This window comes from Physeter macrocephalus, chromosome 10 (assembly GCF_002837175.3).
Source record: "Physeter macrocephalus isolate SW-GA chromosome 10, ASM283717v5, whole genome shotgun sequence".
Taxonomy (NCBI): Eukaryota; Metazoa; Chordata; class Mammalia; order Artiodactyla; family Physeteridae; genus Physeter; species Physeter macrocephalus.
The window spans coordinates 79,806,319-79,829,192 of NC_041223.1; the positions used below are offsets into that span (position 1 = coordinate 79,806,319).

The following is a 22,874-nucleotide window of genomic DNA, read 5'->3' on the forward strand; positions in this document are numbered from 1 at the left end:
TGTATAATATCATGTCATCTGCAAACAGTGACAGTTTTACTTCTTTTCCAATTTGGATTCCTTTCATTTCTTTTTCTTCTCTGATTGCTGTGGCTAAAACTTTGAAAACTATGTTGAATACTAGTGGTGAGAGTGGGCAACCTTGTCTTCTTCCTGATCTTAGTGGAAATGGTTTCAGTTTTTCACCACTGAGAACGATGTGGCTGTGGATTTGTCATGTATGGCCTTTGTTATGTTGAGGTAAGTTCCCTCTATGCCTACTTTCTGGAAGGTTTTTTTTTAATCGTAAATGGGTATTGAATTTTGTTGAAAGCTTTTCCTGCATCTGTTGAGATTATCATATGGTTTTTATCCTTCAGTTTGTTATTATGGGGTATCACATTGATTGATTTGCATATATTGAAGAATCCTTTCATTCCTGGGATAAACCCCACTTGATCACTGTCTATGATCCTTTTAATGTGCTGTTGAATTCTGTTTGCTAGTATTTTGTTGAGGATTTTTGCATCTATGTTCATCAGTGATATTGGCCTGTAGTTTTCTTTTTTTGTGACATCTTTGTCTGGTTTTGGTATCAGGGTGAGGGTGGCCTCATAGAATGAGTTTGGGAGTGTTCCTCCATCTGCTATATTTTGGAAGAGTTTGAGAAGGATAGGTGTTAGCTCTTCTCTAAATGTTTGATAGAATTCACTTGTGAAACCATCTGGTCTTGGGCTTTTGTTTGTTGGAAATTTTTAATCACAGTTTCAATTTCAGTGTTTATGATTGATCTGTTTATATTTTCTATTTCTTCCTGGTGTGGTCTCAGAAGGTTGTGCTTTTGTAAAAATTTGTCCGTTTCTTCCAGGTTGTCCATTTTATTGGCATATAGTTACCTGTAGTAATCTCTCATGATCCTTTGTGTATCAGCAGTGTCAGTTGTTACTTCTCCTTTTTCATTTCTAATTCTGTTGATTTGAGTTTTTTCCCTTTTTTTCCTGATGAGTCTGGCTAATGGTTTAAATTTTGTGTATCTTCTCAAAGAACCAGCTTTCAGTTTTATTGACCTTCGCTATTGTTTCCTTCATTTATTTCTGACCTGATCTTTTTGCTTTCTTTCCTTCGTACAGATTTTTTCCTGTAATTGATATCTAGTCTCTTATCATTGTGGTCGGAAAAGATAACTTGATATGATTTCAATTTTCTTAAATTTACCAAGGCTTGATTTGTGACCCAAGGTATGATCTGTCCTGGAGAATATTTCATGAGCACTTGCATAGAAAGTGTATTCTGTTGTTTTTGGATGGCATGTCCTATAAATATCAATTCAGTCCATCTTGTTTAATTGAAAGCTTATGTTTCCTTATTTATTTTCATTTTGGATGTTCTGTCCATTGATGAAAGTGGGGTGTTAAAATCCCCTACTATGATTGTGCTCCTGTCAATTTCCCATTTTATGGCTGTTCGCATTTGCCTCATGTATTGAAGTGCTCCTATCTTTTGTGCATAAATATTTACAATTGTTATATCTTCTTCTTGGATTGATCCTTGATCCTTATTTAGTGTCCTTCTTTGTCTCTTTAGTAATCTTTATTTAAAAGCCTATTTTGTCTGATATGAGAATTGCTACTCCAGCTTTCTTTTGATTTCCGTTTGCATGGAATATTTTTTTCCATCCCCTCAATTTCAGTCTGTATGTCTTTCTAGGTCTGAAGTGGGTCTCTTGTAGACAGCATATATATGGGTCTTGTTTTTGTATCCATTCAACCAGTCTATGTCTTTTGGTTGGAGCATTTAATCCATTTACATTTAAGGTAGTTATCCATATGTATGTTCCTATTATCATTTTCTTAATTGTTTTGGGTTTTTTATTGTAGGTCTTTTCCTTCACTTGTCTTTCCTGCCTAGAGAAGTTCCTTGAGCATTTGTTGTAAAACTGGTTTGGTGGTGCTGAATTCTCTTAACTTTTGCTTGTCTGTAAAGATTTAAATTTCTCCATTGAATCTGAATGAGATCCTTGCTGGGTAGCGTATTCTTGGCTGTAGGTTTTTCCCTTTTATCACTTTCATATGTCCTGCCACTCCCTTTTGGTTTGCAGAGTTTCTGCTGAAAGTTCAGCTCTTAACCTTATGGGGTTTCCATTGTATGGTATTTGTTGCTTTTCCCTGCTGCTTTTAATATATTTTCTTTTTATTTAACTTCTGATAGTTTTATTAATATGTGTCTTGGCGTGTTTCTCCTTGGAGTTTTCCTGTATGGGACTCTCTGCACTTCCTGGACTTGTTTGACTATTTTCTTCCCCATGTTAGGGAAGTTTTCAACTATAATCTCTTCAAATATTTTCTCAGATCCTTTCTTTTTCTCTTCTTCTTCTGGGACCCCTATAATTCGAATGTTGGTGAGTTTAATGTTGTCCCAATTCCAAGATTTTGGATCATCTTTACTATCATTGCTCTGAATTCTTTTTCAGGTAGACTGTCTATTTCCTCTTCATTTGTTTGGTCTGGTGGGTTTTTACCTTGCTCCTTCATGTGCTGCATATTTCTCTGTCTTCTCATTTTGCTTAACTTACTGTGTTTGGGGTCTCCTTTTCACAGCCTGCAGGTTCGTAGTTCCTGTTGTTTTTGGTGTCTGCTCCCAGTGGGTAACATTGGTTCAGTGAGTTGTGTAGGCTTCCTGGTGCAGGAGACTGGTGCCTCTGTTCTGGTGGATCAGGCTGGATCTTGTCTTTCTGGTGGGCAGGACCACATCTGGTGGTGTGTTTTGGGGTGTCTGTGAACTTAGTATGATTTTAGGCAGCCTCTCTTCTACTGGGTGGGGTTGTGTTCCTGTCTTGCTTGTTGTTTGGCATGTGGTGTCCAGCACTGGAGCTTGCTGGTTGTTGAGTGGAGCTAGGTCTTAGAATTGAGACAGAGCTCTCTGGGCGAGCTCTCTCTGATTGATATTACGTGGGGCTGGGAGGTCTCTGGTTGTCCCATATCCTGAACTCAGCTCTCCCACCTCAGAGGCTCAGGCCTGACACCCAGCAAGAGCACCAAGTCCCTGTCAGCCACACGGCTGTATTAGCCCAGGAATAAGCTTTCTTATAGGTAATTCCATTTTGCTGGCCATTGGAAAAAAGAGGGCAAGGACTTTGATGATTTTGGGCCGTGTCTGGGGAGCACCTCTGCTCCATGCCTTTGTCACTGATGGTCTGTGTTTTTGGCTGTGCTGTTGTCACTGAGTTGTTCTGCAGTCAAATGTTCCTCACCATCTGCCGCTGGGCCACTCTCACGGAGGTGCTCAAGGCCCCCTCCTCCAAGCTCTCTGCACTTGTCCTGCTCACGCAGGGGGCACTACAGCACTCTGGGCTGCAGTGGTTGAAATTCTTGTTAGTTTTCAAAGTTCTAAGTTAGCCCAACCTTACTTGTAGCAGCCATAGGCTAATTTTAGTTTTAAAAGTAAATGTATTTAGCTCAGTGACATTGATGAAGTCCTCAGTTCAGTTTTTTAAAATAAATAAATTTATTTATTTATTTATTGGCTGCATTGGGTCTTCATTGCTGCTTGTGGGCTTTCTCTAGTTGCAGCGAGCGGGGGCTGCTCTTTGTTGCGGTGTGCAGGCTTCTCATTTCAGTGGCTTCTCTTTGTTGTGAAGCATAGGTTCTAGGCACGTGGGCTTCAGTAGTTGTGGCACGTGGGCTCAGTAGTTGTGGCTCATGGGCTCTAGAGCACAGGCTCAGTAGTTGTGGAGCTCGGGTTTAGTTGTTCCACGGCATGTGGCATCTTCCCGGACCAGGGCCAAACCCGTGTCCCCTGCATTAGGCAGGCAGATTCTTAACCACTGTGCCACCAGGGAAGTCCCCTCAGTTCAATTTTTTAGCATATATACCTAGGAGTGGGATTTCTAGATCATATGGTAACTATATTTTTGATTTTTTGAAGACTCTGCCTACTGTTTTCCATAGCAGCTGCACCATTTTATATTCCCACCACAGTGCAGAAGCCTTCTGATTTCTTCACAACCTTGTCAACACGTTATTTTCTGGGTTTTCTTTGATCCTGGCCATCCTAAGGGATGTGAAGGAATATTTCCTTGTGATTTTGACCTGCATTTCCATGATGATTAATGATGTCAAGTGTTTTCTCATGTATTATTGGCCTTTTGTATATAATCTTCAGAGCGATATCTAAGTCTCTTGTCTCTTTTTTAATCTTTTAAAAATTTATCTTTAATCTTTTTAATTTGTTTGATTTTATTGTGGAATTTTAGTCTTTCTTTATATATTCTCAATATTAACCCTTTATTATATATATGGCTTATAAATATTCTGTCTTATTACATAGATTGCCTTTTCACTCTGTCAGTTGTTTTCTTTACTGTTTTTAAGTTTGATGTTGTACCATATGTCTATTTTAGCTTTTGTTGCCTGTACTTTTGGTGTCATATCAAAGAAATCATTGCTAAATTCAATGTCATGAAGCTCTTCTCTTATGTTTTATTTTAAGAGTTTTATTGTTTCAAATCTTATGTTTAGATCTTTAACCCATGTTAAGTTAATTTTGGTATATGGTGCAATGTAAGTGTCCAACTTCATTCTTTTGCATGTGGATACTGAAAACATGGGATGTTTTCCCAGCAGCATGTTTTCAAGAGATTATCCTTTCCTCACTGGGTAGCCTTGGCAACCCTGTGAAAGATAATTTGACCATATATGTGAGGGTTTATTTCTGGGCTCTCTATTCTATTCCATCAGTCTCTGTCTTTATGCCAGTACCATACAGTTTTGACTTACTGTAATTTTGTAACATGTTTTGAAATCAGGAAGTATGAGACCTCCAGCTTTCGTATTCTTTTTAAAGATCGTTTTGGCTCTCCAGGGTCCTTTCAGATTCCATATGAATTTTAGGATTTTTTTTTTTGTCTATTCCTGCAAAAAAGTCATTAGTATTTTGATATGGATTGCATTGATCTGTAAATTGCTTTGGGTATTATGGAAATTTGAACAATATTAAGTCTTCCAGTTCATGAAGATAGGATGTCTTTCCATTTGTTTATGTCTTCTTGATTTCTTTCAACAATATTTTCAGGTTTTCAGTGTGCAGTTCTTCACTTCCTTAGTTAAGTTTATTCCTAAGTATTTTATTCTCTTTAATGCTGTTGTAAATAGGATTGTTTCCTTAATTTCCTTTTTGGATTATTCATTGTTAGTATATAGAAATGCAACTGATTTTTGTGTGTCCATGTTGTATCTTGTAACTCTTTCACATTGTTTATTAGTTCTAAAAGGGTTTTTGTGGAATCTTTAGGGTTTTCTACATGTAAGATCATTCCATCTACTAAAAGAGATGATTTTGGTTTTTGCTTTCCAATTTGGTTGCCTTTTATTTCTCTTTCTTGCCTGATTGTTAGGCTACTAGGCATCCCCTAATTGTTAAGAATTCCAGGTCTATATTGAATAGAAGTGGCAATAGATGACATCCTTGCTTTTTTCCTCATCTTACAGTAAACATTTTCAGTTTTTTACCATTGAGTATGAAATTAGCTGTGGGTTTTTCATAGATAGCCTTTATGACGTTGAGGTACATTCCTTCTATACCTAACTGGTTGAAAATTTTTATCATGAGAGAATGTTGAAAATTTTCAGATGCTTTTTCTGCATCAATTGAGATGATCATGTGGTTTTTGTGCTTCATTCTGTTAATAATGGTGTTTTACACTGACTGATTTTCTTATGTTGAACCAACCATGCATCCCAGAGATAAATTCTTCTTGATCATGTATTTGATCTTTTTAATGTGTTGTTGAATTTGGTTTTGTATTTTGTTTAGAATTTTTGCATCAATATTCAATATAAATATTACCCTGTGTTTTCATTTCTTGAGGCATCTTTGTCTGATTTTGGTATCAGGGTAATGCTGGCCTTATAAAATACGTTTGAAAATATTCTCTCTTCTTTAATATTTTGGAAGAGTTTGAGAAGAATTGGTGTTAATTCTTCTTTAAATGTTCAGTGGAATTATTCAGTGAAGCCATCTGGTCCTGGGCTTTTTTTTTTTTTTTTTTTTTGTCAAGAGGTTTTTGATTACTGATTTAATGTCCTTCCTAGTTATAGGTCTGCTTAGATTTTTAAACTTCTTCATGAATCAATCTTTGTAGGTTGTATGTTTATAGGAATTTATCTGCTTTTTCTAAGTTATTCCGTTTGTTGTCATATAATTGTTCATAGTAGTCTCTAATGATCCTTTTATTTCTGTGGCATCAGTTGCAATGTCCCATCTTGATTTCTGATTTTTCTTGAGTTTTCCTTCTTATTTTAGTAGTTACTCCAGCTAAGAATTTGTCATCTTTTTTTTTTCCTCAAACAACTCTTAGTTGGGTGATGTTTTCTATGTTTTCATGTTCTCTATCTCATTTATCTCTGCTCTAATCTTTATTATTTTCTTCCTTCAGCTAACTTTGGGTTCAGTTTGTTTTTATTCTAGCTCTGTGAGGTGTAAAGTTAAGTCATTGATTTGAGATCATTCTTCTCTTTAAAAGGGGGCATTTACCCCTATATATTTTTGTTTCAGTACTGCTTTTGCTGCATCCCATAAGTTTTGGTATGTTGTGTTTTCATTTGTCTCAAGATATTTTCTAATTTCCCTTGTGATCTATTTTTTAACCCACTAATTGTTCAAGAGTGTGTTGTTTAATTTTCACATATTTGTGAGTTTTCCAGTTTTCCTTTTGCCTTTGATTTCTAGTTTTATTCTGCTGTGTTCAGAAAAGTTACTTGGTATGATTCCAGTTGCTTAAATTTGTTAGGACTTTTTTTTGTGTGCCTCACCTGTGATCTGTTCTGGAAAATTCTCTGTATCCACTTGAGAAGAATGTATATTCAGCTACTGTTGGATGGAGTGTTCTGTATATGTCTGTTAGGTACAATTGATCCATAGTGTTGTTCAAGTCCTCTGTTTCCTTATGGATCTACTATCTGATTGATCTATCCATTATTAAAGCTGGGTATTGTATTGAAATAGTTTACTATTATTGTGTTACTCTCTATTTCTCCCTTCAGTTCTGCCAATGTTTGCTTCATATTTTTGGGTGCTCTGCTGTTAGCTACATATATTTATAATTGTTATATCTTCCTGGTGAATTGACGCTTTTATCATTATATAATGTTCTTCTTTGTCTTTTATTACAGTTTTTGCTTAAAGTTTATTTTGTCTGATACAAATATGTCCATCCCTGCTCTCTTTTGGTTACCATTTGTATGGAGTATCATTTTAGATCTTTCACTTTCAGCCTATGTATGGCCCTATACCTAAAGTGAGTCTCTTTCAAACAGTTGCATTGCATTTTATAGTCACTTTTTTACTCTCTTTAAGATGTTATTCATGTACCCTAAGCACCTTAAGCCTTTGTAAAAATTGTGAAGAATAACTTGAGCCTTCTTTGAATAAAGAACTGTACACATTTTAAAATGTTTTAGATACTGACTAGTGCAAATCTCAAGGACAAGAAAGATCTTTATTACTTTAGTCATGAAATCCATTTGGCTGTAAGATTTGCTTTTCTAGCAGTGAATACAAATGTGAACCCAGCCAGGAAGCATTAGTAGATCACAAAGCCTGACATGGCACACGAGGAACCAGCTATTCACTTATGCAAATTAGAATAAATTGATGGAATAAATTAAAGAAATTTTGTAGACTGTACACTTTTTTAAAAGGGAGCCACTGCATAATGTAAATTTGCTTATTTTTCCTTCATTAGATATTTGGATACTGTGATATTGACATTATATTTTAAATCACATTGGCCAAAAGTTTGATATTTTTATTATGTGGTACTTAATAAGTCATTCAAATATGTGTTAGCCCTAAAATGTGCCATGCATAATGTAAATGAGGATACATAAATGCTAGATACAAATCTTGCCCTCCTTGAACTCTAATCTTGTGGAAGGAGATATATATAGCATTAATGGGTGTGGGGTAGAGCTAGTACATGGTAGTAACTCAAGGTGGGAGAGGACTCACATAATGTGATAAGCACATCCATATGCATAAATATATTGACACACATCCCTTCTCAAATGTAGTCTAAATGAGTTAACACACATACACACACATGCCCTTTCCCCCGACTCCCCACACACATACTTAGCAAAAGCCATAAGGCAGATTTCATCTTCTAGGGACCTTCTTCACCAGGCTGATTAACTGGTGAACTTGCCACAGAGTAAATACTCTTCTACAGAAGGCTGCTTATCTAAGCCACTTGGCTCTCCACCATCCAGTTTCCTAGGGCTAAAATACCCACAAGCCCAAACACACAAGGAGAACTTCATAAATATCTTGACAAGTTATAAATTCCTGTTTGGAATACCCACATCTGTATTTTCCAGTAAATCAGCCACTTCTACAACTTCTAAAATAATATAAAATATCTGTATACTATCAAATTTAACTAAAATTTGTTAAAATTAGCAGTTTATAAATTAGCATTTGGTTTTATTTATAGCAGGGAAATGGGATTATAAACAACACCAGAATAAGGGGGCAGATTGGGTTTGTGTGATGTGTAAATATTTTTGTTTCAGATAACCAAACCTGAACTCAAATGTATTCATTCCTGAAAAAGGAACTTGCATCTGTGTCCCAGGACTGTTCTTTGGGAGAAACCACCATAAAATTTTTGGTGGTGGCAGATTAACTTTGTCCCCAGCTCCAAGTTTATATATATATATATATATATATATATATATATATATATATGGCAAGATATATCTATATCTTGTCATTTTCTGGGAATCCTATCAGATCTGTTAACATAATTAATCAACTGGTATCACCTCACAGTTAATCCCATCTATTCTCACTTGATCCCCTGATTACTTTTGCTCACAGAGAAACAGGGAAGAGTGAGTTTGCAAAGGAAGCTTGGCATTTAGAGCTTACTTCCATATCCTTCTCAATGCCCCTTACCTTCAGTTGACTCATTTAGTATTTTTCTTTAATAAATTTATTTATTTTATTTATTTATTTTTGGCTGCACTGGGTCTTCATTGCTGGGCGCGGGCTTTCTCTAGTTGCAGAGATCAGGGGCTACTCTTTGTTATGGTGCACAGGCTTCTCACTGTGGTGTCTTCTCTTGTTGCGGAGCACGGGCTCTAGGCGCACGGGATCTGGTAGTTGTGACTTGCAGGATCTAGAGAGCAGGCTCAGTAGTTGTGGCTCACGGGCTTAGTTGCTCTGAAGCAATGTGGGATCTTCCCTGACCAGGGCTCAAACCTGTGTCCCCTGCACTGGGAGGCAGATTCTCAACCACTGCGCCACCAGAGAAGCCCAACTCATTTAGTATTAAATGAAATAAATAACAGTCAACCAACTTTCTCTGTTTACAACCACCTTCCTCCTAAGGAATACTGAAAACAAATTTATACTTTTTTGTTTTTTTACCATTTTTCTGTTAGGCTGGGCACCATGAAACTTCCTGAGTATTCTAGAATTTGTTATTTGACATTACTAAATATATGGGTTAAAAAATGTTATCCCACTCAGAATATGTTTATAGTTCCTCTGCTGCTAAATATTCCTCCAAGTGTGGCATAGTTGGCATTTTTTTCTGGTGAAATTTTGTGGCAAAGATCAGCCCGTTAGAGAAAACATTTTCACAAAGAATGTGAGGTTCAACATTATTCTATGATATTAGAATTATATGACTTTGATGATACAGCCATTTTAGAAAACTGTATGGCAGTAACTTATAAAATTAAACATGCTTTTACCACATGAGCAAGCAATTCCACTCATAGTTATTTACTCAAGACATGAAAATATATGTCCATCCAGAATGTATGTATACCAATTATTCATAATAGGCAAATATGAATAGCTGCTAAAAATCATAAAAGCTAAAAATCAGAAGCAACCTAAAGATTGCTTACTTAACTGATGAATAGATCACAAATTCAATGTCATGAAATACTACTCAGCTATAAAGAGAAACAGGACGGATAAATCTCAAAAACATTATGCTGAGTGAATTAAGTCAAACACAAAAGTCTATGTAGTGTATGATTCTATATAATGAAATTCTACAGAGACATAATTATAGTGACAACATGCCCATGGTTTCCTGGAACCATGGGAGGGGTGTGGGGAGCAAGTGCAAAGGGGTTCAAGGAAACTGTGGAGGGTTGTCTGTCTGGATTTGGTGGTGCTTGCATTGTAGCATACAGTTACCAAAAGCTTTAAACTGTCCACTTAAAGTTGATGAATTTTATTACCTATAAATAATGCCTTAAACAACAAAAAAGAGGAACAAAATTAAGTGACTTTGTCTTGCTACCTGTTATAAATTCCCCAGAATAGTAAAAAGGAAGGATGAATATATATATATATATATATATTTCTTCAAATAACTAAAGTACAATAAAATCTTTGAATCTCTATATCATAGGAGGTGTATAGGATTTTATATATGTTGGATGAAAACCTGTATATGCAAGAAAGAACTGGTTCCATTTTACATGTTTATATTTAGGGATAATTTTTTTTGTAGCTTGTAAATATGATTATATTTAAAACTTCTTTGTGAATGAACTGTACTGGTGAGATATTTTCAAATGCAAATGTGTTCCTTACCTCTAGCATGTTGAGATAAAGAAGTGTAAATCTCTATTGTTGAAATGAATGATAGCCAGTAATTAGCAACAAAGTTTATTGATATTTAAATTCTACTTGTTTTCATTCTACACCACTTTCTAATCATTCATCTTAACTAATTTTGAGATAGTCTAAAAAACACCAAGACAGCACTTTGCAAGAAGAATATTTGGTCTCTTGGAAAACCAAACTGTTAGGTCCACCTTGAGCTGAATGGATTATATTCATTTAAAGATTGCCTGAAGGTTTGAATTCATGACCCACCTGTCTCGCAGGTGAATCAGATTTAAGAAATTGTTAGCACTATTGCTTTTCCATCTTTCCTGCCTTTAAAAGGGTAACAGACAGCAATAGCTTTCTCCCCCTAAAGTTTTCTAGTTCCAGATCGGGTATATTTATAACAAAAAATCAACTATATCTTTCCATTAATAGTAGTTCAGTATCATGTTTTAAATCTATTTGAGCGATGTTTCTATGTCTTTGCTTAGGATACATTTATTAAAAATGTCATCACAACATGTATTGAACAGTAGGAATTAATATTCATCATCAATCCTGTCTCCTTTTAATCATAATTATTCTGTTTCAGAAATTATACTGTCGTTAACTCCAAAATCATCGTGGTCACCATAAGGCCTGAACCCAAGACAACTGATTCATTCCTGGAGATAGAGCTAGCTCATTTGGCTAATGTAAGTATCATCCACTTGGCATTGAGTTGCTTGTAGAATTTACCTTTTAAAGAAGGTTAACAGTCCTTCTTTTGACTGATAAAACCAGAACACATTTTCTAAACTCTTTAGAGTTGCAAACGAATTAATTTGTTGTGAAGATATGTATTATATAAAAACAAAATGACACATTATCCTATGCTTTGGTTCATGATAGAACTCTCTTCAATTTCTCCAGGATAATAGTTAATAGTTTGTCAGTGCCCACATCTTTATTGGGCTCTAAGCTAAGAAGTGGGGGAGATCAAGATGAAAGAACCAGTCTTGCCACATGGTGAGGAAGACTGCCATGTAAACACACAGATTTAAGATGCATGCAGCAACAGAAGCTACAGACATAAAGCAAAGGGCAGTTACGTCCTCCAGGGCACCCCAGGGTAGGAGAGTCGATGGAGCAGCTTTTTAAAGTGCTACACCCAGGGTCAGAGGAGCCTCCTTGTAACTGTTTGGGTGCTCCAGTGATTCAAATCCAATTCTTCCATCCAGAATGACAAGAAGCCTTTGTTAAATCCATCCACCTGCAACTGAAATTCTTTAGACCTTGTTCAGGCCTTATGTAGAAATTTAAAATATCTATTTATCCTTTATACATCCACCTTAAATACCTAAATCACTGATTTAAGGGGCAAGGAAAGTGATTCCTATTAAGACTTTCTTAATTATGCTTTTACAGTTCCTGTGTTAAACTGTCTCATATGTTGCATATACATAGGTTTTTTTTTAATCCCTTGCAAAGTTTCTATGAACTTGACTTTTGCATACAATTAATGAAAGCACAAAATGATTGATTTTCCCAAGTTCGTATAGTTAGTGAATGACATGATGAAATTGATTCTCACATCCTTTAGTTTACAAAACCTGTACATTTTTGGTATTTTATAATTTCTGATTTTAAAAATCTCTGCTTCATTTTATTAAAAAAATGACAATTATCTTCCCTGTAAACCACTTTTTACAAAGGTGTTCCAGCTTCCTAGATTGTTTAATGAAAATCTCAAATCTCTCAGCAGTAACTTCTAAACATCATGATTGATACTTAAACTATTAGGCCTTTTCCCGGTTTTGCCAAAATGTGACCATACTGGTTCTATCTAACTTTGACAGTGTAGTTTATTTCTATTATATCTACCTCCTCATACCTTTAATGACCCTAATCTCATCACCGCACTGAAAGCTAGGAGATACTTTTTTTTTTTTTTTTTTTTTTTTTGGCTGCATTGGGGCCTCGTTGCTGCGCGCGGGTCTTCTTTTTAGTTGCGGTGAGCGGGGCCTACTCTTCATTGCCGTGCACGGGCCTCTCATTGTGGTGGCCTCTCTCGTCTTGGAGCACCGCCTCTAGGTGCGCGAGCTCTAGAGTGCAGGCTCAGTAGTTGTGGCACACGGGCCTAGCTGCTCTTCAGCATATGGGATCTTCCTGAACCAGGGCTTGAACCCGTGTCCCCTGCATTGGCAGGCGGATTCCCAACCACTGCACCACCAGGGAAGCCCCTAGGAGATACTTTTAACATAATTTTTGAATAAGGAACTTTGTACCTTCAACATGTATTATAAAATATTTATTTACATATTTGTTTGTATATATTGTTTATCATGGTAATGTCTATCCAGTTATAAGCATTGGTGAAACACAGTAAGAGATAATAATTCCCTGAATTGCTTACTGAAAAAGCAATGCAATATCAGAATGTATATCCTGTTTCTTATGGAGTAAACAATTCTGTAAATGAACATTCACAAAAGTTTCCTAAATAAACATAAAATCACTATTGAGAATTTAAAGCACATGTTAATTAAACGGCATTTTTTTTCATAAGCTGAAGAAAGAGTAACCTTAAAAATAGTGTTGATAAAACAATCTCATTATTTCAATTCAAGAGAACTATTTGAAATGAACAGATTTAAGCTTTGAGTCAAACTTTTCTGGGGGCATATGTTGTCAGCCCAATTTCAAAAGAGATAAATCATGCACAGAAAATTTATTTTCTACATACGGAAACCAGAGTGTATGGTCAATAAATTTTATGAAGCACCAGCTATACTCTGGAGTGGCAATGAAAGTCAGAATATAAGAATGGTGAGATGATTATCCTAAGTCACTTAGAATTAATTCTTTCAGTACTTTGAGTGAGTGAGTGGACCAGATTCCTAAAACAATACTCTACTCTGGAAGGCCTAGATTTAAGAGAATATAGACAAATCTGTTACACAAAGGGTCTGAGGGAAAAGAAGAAAAGTTTAGTCTGGAGAAGAAAATGCCTCAAGGGGTTCCCACCCGCATCCACCCTGTGTCAGGAGCAACGCTCACCTGTGCCTGTCCTCAGAGGCCACCCTGATTCCCAGCCACATGGTGGAGATTCTCTGGGCTGCTCCATCCCTCATTTCTTTCCTCCACTTTGATTTTTAAAGTTTTTATTGGATTTGTTACAATACTGCTTCTGTTTTATGTTTTGGTGTTTTGGCTGCGAGGCATGGGGGATCTTAGCTCCCCGAGCAGGGATCGAACCCACAGCCCCTGCATTGGAAGGAGGAGTCTTAACCGCTGGACCACCAGGGAAGTCACTTCCCTCCACTTTATAGATACCTCCCACACCGTTGTCTTACCACACCTACAGTCCTTCACGTTCTACTGTTTAAAATATCCCGTGCTTGTTGTATTGATATTTATACTTACCATGCAGATTAGATTTTGTTAAGGACTTTAATGTACACTGAGGGAAGGAATATATGACTGATTTATTGAGTGTCTTGTAAAGTATGCTCTGATTTTAGTTTATTTTCATTGAAGAGATAGTCAAAAGAGCCTATGCTGACATATAATAGTCATCACTAAAATGTGAAGAAAAGATGTATCTTAAACATGAAAATTAAAATTGATTAGAACAAGCTGAAATTTCATTATAACTATATAGATACAGATGTATTATCATTGGTATTGCCTTCAAAGATGAGCTATTTTAGATATGACATCTTGCTTATATCAAGACTGTCTACTTTCCTCTATTTTCTTACAGCAAATGTATCTACTGCACTTTTCTAAGCTCAGAAGAGAATAATGACTTGCAAATTATATCTGTTGTATACACCATGTGCAAAAAAAAATGAAGAAAGGAAATTAATAGTTATTATAAGTCTAGGGAAAAGCCTGTTAACATTATTTAAACAAAACATGTTCTTTTTAAAAAAGCTTTTAAATAAATAACATTTAAAGTATGTTAAGTGTAATAAGGCCCTTGGGAACTGGTAGGAATAGGTAATAGAACATGAAATCTTGAAATTTCAAATTGTATTCAGCAAAGCCATTTGCAGTTTTAACCAGCTCATAAGTCATTAAAGAGTAAGATAGTATTCTTAGTTCAGTTTTCTAGGCTCATGTCTTTATTGTTATAATCGGTAGAGTCTGAGTTTGTGGTCCTTAGTGCTTGGGCATAGCAATTGCTTGATTATAGGAAATACCAAATTTGCTTTTCTGAGAAAAAGAATTTTGTTTTTCATACTACTTAAGGTTTCTTCAGTGTGACATTTATACTTATCAATATTGTCAGTTTCCATAATGTGCAAGGAAAGTTAATACATTTATTGAAAGTCGTTATTGGGACCTAAATAAGTGCAGCAGAATGGATCTATATGTGCACACATAAGCAAACACACATGCACACATGCTCACACCCACCATTAGGATGCCTTGGTCCTAACAGATCTGAGCCTGCTGTGAATTTCCAAGATATATAACATCCTTATCGTTAAAAGATGAGTTAGAAGAATAAGAAAATAAATGCATTTTAGTTATCTCGTGCTCTATCAACTTTGCAAGCCTGAAAGTTCACTTTTTTCAAATAAAAAGTCTTAAATGTAGGTCCATTTCTGGTGGAAGGACACATTGGACTGCCCTGGCCTGCAGCCTCTGCAGTCTATTTTCGCCTTTCTTTTTATTTCTTCCTCTAAGCAACAACTCTCATGGTCTAGGTAGGGCCAACCTGCTATCTTTCAGATTGAGGAAAATCCACTGGGTTTTTTTGTAGTTCTCAAATTGGTCATATTCACAAACGATCTCATGGGAATTGGGGCTTGCAGTTTTATTTTCTTTGCTGTATTTGCTGGCATACTAACAGGATCTAGCTAACAAACTAAGGAGTTTGTTTTATGTGTATAAACTAAAATTATTCATGAGCCATGGCCTTTGTAAATCATAGTGAAAACACAATGGAAAACTGTGATGAATATGCTTTTTACCATTAGTGTGAGAAACAATGAAAAGAAATTCCAACATTCATCAGTGGATATTTTCATGAATAGCAAAGGCTGATAACAACCCAGCGAATTAAAAATCACTTGGCAAAACTTAAAGAAGTTCATTCTATACATCTATAATTTCTACAAAGGGGCATTTTTACCCCTTTACTTTTAAAATTACTTTTCTACCCTAGCTTGCGTCCATTTGGAAAAGATTTCTGATGTTTTGCCTGCTTAAACCCCTTGGTAGTTTTTATGGGAGAGTCTTGAAATGCTAACTAGACAAGTAGATTGATGGTGCTGCCAACGGCTAAAATTGAGATAGAAATTATTCTCTAGCTACAGTTTGTTTTTTTTTTTTAGTTTTATCCTAAATTCCTAAACTTGAGTAAGCATTCTTCCCACTTACATTTCACATTCAGTTTATTCTTATTCATAATACAACACTGATATTCTTCAAAAAGATTTTAGACTAATTATGCTATTGTTGGAGCAGGGGTCAGCAAACATTTTCAGTTGAGTCAGGTTAGACATATGAGCTATAATGGTCTTTGTCACATCTACTCAGCTATGCTATTGTAGTGTGACAGCAACCAGAGACAGTATATAAAAATAGATGTGGCTCTGTTACAACAAAATATCATTTACAAAGTAGGTAGCAAGCCAGATTTGGCCCCTGGACTGCATAAGTTGTCACCACCTGTATGGTAAAGAGAATGTGGCCCCCCAAAGATGCCCATATCCTAACCCCCATAACTTGTGAATATATTATATTACATGTCAGAAGGGACTTTGCAGATGGGATTAAGGGTAAGAACCTTGAGATGGTGCATTTATCCTGGATTATGTGAGTAGATCCAGTTTAATCACATGAGCCATTAAAATTGGAAAGCCTTTCCTGGCTATGGTCAGAGAGATGCAAGGTAAGAAGGACTCACCCTGCCATTGCTGACTTTGAAGATGAAGGATGAGGGCCACAAGCCAAGGAATATGGGCAGCCTCTAAAAGCTGAAAACAACCCCTGGTTATCAACCAGGAAGGAAATGTGGACCTCAGTCCTACAACTACAAGGAACTGAATCCTGCTGAGACCCGAATGAGCCTAGATGTGGATTCATCCCCATATCCAGAAAGGACTGCATTCCTGCAAACTTTCTGATACCAGCCTTGTGAATTTCTTGAGCAGAAACCCAGCTAAGCTCACCAGACTCCTGACGCACAGAAACCGTGAGATAATAAATCTGTGTTGTTCTATGCTGCTAAGTATGTGGTAATTTGTTACAGCAGCAATAGAAAACTAATAACCCTGCATTGGAGCATTGCAAAATTAATTTTTTGATTATGAAAATAATATATATGCATACAGTAACAGTGCCATTTTGAATCAGATAAACTACAATAATGATAATATATTACTCAGTGAAAGTCAGTTAGCAACTAGAGATTACATTTTGCCATGCTGATTATCATGCCAACACTTTAGGAATCTGATTAAAGGAATCACCAGACAATGAGAATGGCCACTGTAAAGTGGTGGTGGGATATTAGGGAAAACTGGAGGTTGCCAGGAGCAACTCTGACATTTGTAGGTGTGTTGTGCTCTTGAAGCAATTTAGCAAAACTTCTCTGCTGGCAGCCGATAGATTGGAACTGTGCACAATAGCCTGGTCAGCCCTTGTCTCTGCTGCAACCCCATAAAAGCACTACTAGGACACATTGTTACAACCTCTTGGATATAAAAGGAAAAGACAAGCTGTATGCTATATCTATATGGAATCTAGTTATTTGAGTGTTTGTTTATTAAAGTTATTTGCCACTTCAACCTTGGAGAGTTTTACTCACAGATAAACCATTTGTTTTTTGAGAGGTGCACCCAGACTTGTGCAGCCATTGTTGGAAATGATGCAGTCACATATGGGGAAGACCCTCTAAGACATATATGTGGAGGCAATGATTTTATTTGAAGGATACACATATAAATAATTTCTGATAGCGGTTCTACTTTTACTACTTCCCACGTGTCAAATAGAAAGTATTTGTCAGGAAATAATGTACATTCAGTGACTAGTGATATATCTAAGAAATTAGAGAAGCAAGCTGTTATTACATCCACAAAAATAGTGTCATCTGGTTAATGTGGGCTACTGAGTAACCAGATAGCAGAAGCTGGATTACACATGTGCCCTCCCCTTGTGTTCTAACTGAATGGCTGCCAAGTCCTGGAAGACGGGACTTGTCTTGATAGAACCATACTCTGCCTTCCTCACTTCAGTGGCCTCTATGCTCTTCTGCTTTAGCTAAAGACAACTATTCCTTTTCCATCTTCTTGATTTAACTGGTTCTCAATGAGGTGCTTTCTGTAGAACTCATGTAAATAAATTGAAAAATTCCATATCTCCATCTCCTTTTAAGTAAGAACACAGTATTGCATTCTCAATGAGGCTCTTTGGACTTCAGGTATATGTCAGCTACCCCGTCAAAAAATGAGAGTGAGACCCAGATTTAACTCTTTTTAAGTATCACTTAGAAATGCTAAAATACTCTCAAAACCTTGAGAAGAGGTATGGAGAACATTCAACAGACTGTCTTCCTGTTGTAGAGTTGCACGTGATATGATACCTTTTCAACTGCATCATCGCCTTGGGTGGTGTATTACATTTTCAGGGATTATGGAGATGTTTATATGTTAGAAGACATAATCCAGAAAGGGCCCCCTCTCACACTGATCAGCTTTCGTGACCTGTCAGAGATTTGACTGTGGAAAAAATTACGTCTACGAGAATCTTACTTCCCTTCGAATGCATTCCTGAGCTTTTGAAAATGTGGCTTTTCTCAAGTAGCATTAGAATGATAGGCAGGATATAAATTAGCCTTTTGTGGGTCAGGTCAGGTATTTTGGAAATGTTCTTAGGAATTCCCAAAATCTGCTTGTGCAGTTATATAATAAATACAACTAACAGTGGGGATAGAAAAAGGGTAAGCTTAGCAAAATCCAGATATTATTAATGTAATGCCTCTATATCTAAAGTTTTGGAAATGAAGAGAGGCTTTGGAGTCTCAGTTGAACAGTCTTTCTCCTGTCCATGTACAAGAACTCAATGTGCAATTCACTGGAAGATGTGACACAAGGACTCGCCCTGGAACATCTTGCTCAGAGCACTGGAAATGTTGAAAGAGTGAAAAGGAGGTCACTGGCCTTCTCCAAGTCCTTAGAAGCTTTGTCTATGAGCTTGCTTTACCTCTACAGACAAGAGGATATTTTTTTGTTTCAAGAGGACTATGAAAGGTACAAGAAAGTTAAGAGGTTTCCAGATTAGGAATTTACTATGGCGTATGCGGACTAAGCATTTGAAAATGTAAAGACAAGCAGAGTGAGGTAACCATGTTATTTCTGTTGTGTGTCCATGCTTCTACAAATGTGATGTAGATTAAAAATTATAAGGAGTGGAGGGAGTCGTTAGAATGTATGTTCCTAAGTTAAGCCCCAATCTCAAAATTCCTGGAGCCAAGGAACCTACATTTTTCATCAGCATCCCAGGTGATTCTAGAGTAGGTCCAGAGAAAACGCCTCGAAAACATGAAGATAGCAAGAGTGTAATTAAGATAGCATGTGAATTGAATTTATTCCGAACTTAAAAGCACCGAGGAAAAATTAAAGTAACTTGGTTTAGCATTCATGTTTATTGTGACTTTTATCTTTTCTGTAAATGACTTCCTTCAGGCATTTGTTCAGATATCATCTTATTGGTGAAGCCTTCTCAATATACAAAATTGCAATCCATTCAACTTCCCAGTCTTTCCTACTCATGTATTTTACTTTTCATCATAACACATATTACCACCTAGCATATTATATATTTACTTCTTTATGTTTTTTGTCTCTCTCCCTGCCCCCTTCACTATAGCTAAGTGTATGAGGCAAGGATTTTGTTTTGTTCAATGCTGTAGCCCCAGTGCCTCCAAGGTGTCTGGAATGTTACAGGTGTTTGCTAAGTGACTTTTGCATGAATGGATGAGCTTGTTTTGATCATCTTCCTGGCTCACTCTTCTGACTTCTTCTCTTTATACCATAGTGAGACGTATTGAAAATATTCCATAGGGGAAAAAAGACTTGGAAGAGAGTTTTGTAAAAGGAAAGGAATTCATTTATAAGTGTCATTCTAGAATCATTAAGGGCTAGGGCTAGAAAAGATGTCTAAATTCCCTATTCTACAAACAAGAAAATAGAAAAGTTATGAAGATCAGAGGAAACGAAAGAACCACCTATAAAAATACATGGACAAAGCCAGTGATGTATTGTATTGTTAAATAGATACACAGACAGTCACCAATTTACAAGTTTTTGACTTTAGGATGGTGGGAATGCGATACGCATTCAGTGGACACCATACTTAGAATTTTGAATTTTGATCTTTCTCTGGGCTAGAGATATGCAGTAGGGTACTCTCACATGATGCTGGGCAGTGGTCCACAGCTCCCAGTCAGCCACACAATCACAAGGGTGCACAACTGATATACTTATGACCATTCTGTACCCATACAACCATTCTGGTTTTCACTTCCAGTACAGTATTCAATAAATTACATGATATATTCAATGCTTTTTATAAAAAAAGGCCTTGTGTTAGATGACTTTGCCCAGATGTAGGCTGATGTAAGTGTTCCGAGCACATTTAAGGTAGGCTAGGCTAAGCGATTATGTTCTGTAGGTTAGGTGTATGAAGTGCATTGTCAACGTATATTTTCCACTTGAGATGGGTTTATCAGAATGTAACCCCATCACCAGTCAAGGATGATCAGTAATGGTTTGCTTGATGTTGAGACAGAGGAGAGAAGTAAAAGAAAATATCAAAGACTGTTAAAGGCACTAAAAGTGCTGTGTAGAACACCTATGGTAATTAGGAAATTTGGGTCACGGTATATTTTTAAACGCTTAAAAGTGGGTGAGTACAAATGTTTAACTCAAGTTCAACTATACTGTCTTCAGTGGAGTCAAGAGACAGTTTTTAGGCCAAAAATATGTTTTTCAAGAACAGCATATTCTTTCCAAAGGTTTTCAAATACATTCAGTTTTAATATTTTAAGTGTCAATTATATTGACAGCTCTATAAATTAATCTTCTCTAGCCGGTTTGGCTCATTTCCCTGACAACTTTTGGTTTCTTAGTTTCATGCTTTTCTTAAATCCACTTCTGTGAGTTGGTTCACAGCCTACCTATTTGCCTTTTGCTCCTGTCATTACGTTTTGCTCCCACTCTCTGTCGGGCTTGCCATTTCCTGTTATTGATTTTCTGTAAATTCCTCATAACAGATCTTGCAGCAGAGTACCTTTGAGAAAAGTATATTAAAATTATAACAAATATTTTACAAGTGGTTTCTTTTAGCCAGGTTTTTTTTTTTTCATGTATAGAATTCATTCATCATTGGGTTTTGCTTTCTTTACCATCTCGCATTCTTATTCTCTAAGTGACTGGTCTATCCAGGTACTAAGATTCCTCTAGTTTGTTTGTTCTGCTTATTTTTGTAAACTTCAGATGTTTCCATAACTGACCTCAGCTCATAGGCCCACGTATGGGTGACTGTTCTGGAATGAATGTTCACAGAGGGGTGCCTGTCTGTTGTGTAGGTCCGGAATGTACAGTGAAATGCAAGATTGAGTGGTGCGTTTTGGAACCTATAATTCTCATGTGGATTGTTTCTAAATTTTCACAAGGACAGAAAGAGAGAATCATGAGATCTAAGGGGTAAGGGGTGGGGAAGGTAGTGGGTGCAACTGAGGGTTGACAGAGGCATGGATAAGTGTAGAAGAGGCATTTCTCACCTTTATACTTTTGTTCTAAAGTGGAAATTAGTGCTTTAGAGGGGTAAAATGGAAGGCGATATCTAAACAATTAAGTTCATATTCTATTTCTTTTCTAATATTATTTTCTTTTGTCGTAACCTGTTATGAGCTCTAATTATGAAATATTAATCCTATAATCAGTATCCTGCTTTGGTTTATACAGAGATTGAACTTAATCTCACTCGTACATTACTGAATAAGTGAACTCGATGTAGAGGACCTGTAATCTCAAGGTCCTCACCTACGCATACCGTCTATATCCATGACATGTATACTCCCATGCCTTTCATTGTCATACTCCAGGGATAATTTACTTTCTAGAAAGTGCTCTGAGCTCTTTTGAACAGAACCCTAGATAAATATAGCATAACTTTATCATACGACATTGTAGCTCTGCTGAGGATTTCTTAGGAAGTCACAAGCTGTATGAGGATTTCAGGTAAAACCAGACAGGGTCTCATAGGACAGAGAAAGAAACCAATTTGAAACACTATCCCCCTCCCCATCTCTTGAACATCCATATCTATGCCTCCTGTGAGAACTAGAAAAGGACCCATTTCTTCCATGGAACTCTCTCTGGCACAGGCCATGATGCTCTGTCCATCATTTGTCCATTAAAAAGTAAATTATCAACTAGTGACATTTATATGAGCATGTCTCTTTTTTTGTTATATGAACATTCCATGTGTGTTCCTCTTCAATCTCTGTAAGGCTATAACCCATTTCAGGGAAGGGAATGTTTTTTTATGTTCTAAGAGCATAGTTTATAGGTATGAGCATCTGATAATAAGGATGCCTTACAGATGTGGTCTTTGACGGATTTTGGAGAATGGTAATGGTGCTAAAATATGGGAGTTGGTCAATGTCCCAATTAAAATGAATAATGAAAGTTGGGGTAGATTTCACCAATTTTAGAATAATGAGCTAAGTTTCTTTTTCCTAGTGGAATTCTAGAAAGGTCTCAGTGAACAGCACTTAGAAAGGCAGTGTTTCACAAAGAAATTGCCTGGACTTTTTTTTTTTTTTTAAATAAACAACAAAAATATATTGTATAGCAAAGGGAATTTTAGTCATTACCTTGTAATAATTTTTAAAAAAATCTTTATTGGAGTATAATTGCTTTATAATGGTGTGATAGTTTCTGCTTTACAACAAAGTGAATCAGTTATACATATACATATGTTCCCATATCTCTTCCCTCTTGCATCTCCCTCCCTCCCACCCTCCTTATCCCACCCCTCTAGGTGGTCACAAACCACCCAGCTGATCTCCCTGTGCCATTGCGGCTGCTTCCCACTACCTATCCACCCTACGTTTGGTAGTGTATATATGTCCATGCCACTCTCTCACTTCGTCACAGCTTACCCTTCCCCCTCCCCATATCCTCAAGTCCATGCTCTAGTAGGTCTGTGTTTTATTCCCATCCTACCACTAATCTCTTCATGACATTTTTTTT

General features: G+C 36.6%; 1 protein-coding gene across 1 annotated transcript in view; it reads left to right on the top strand.

The window, feature by feature from the left end:
• ADGRB3 (adhesion G protein-coupled receptor B3) overlaps nucleotides 1-22,874 on the top strand; it is a 792,587-nt gene that overhangs the window by 427,498 nt on the left and 342,215 nt on the right. The window contains exon 14 of the mRNA XM_024133055.1: nucleotides 11,207-11,309. Within this exon, the coding sequence (XP_023988823.1) occupies nucleotides 11,207-11,309 (103 nt within the window). The remainder of the gene's footprint in view (nucleotides 1-11,206; nucleotides 11,310-22,874) is intronic.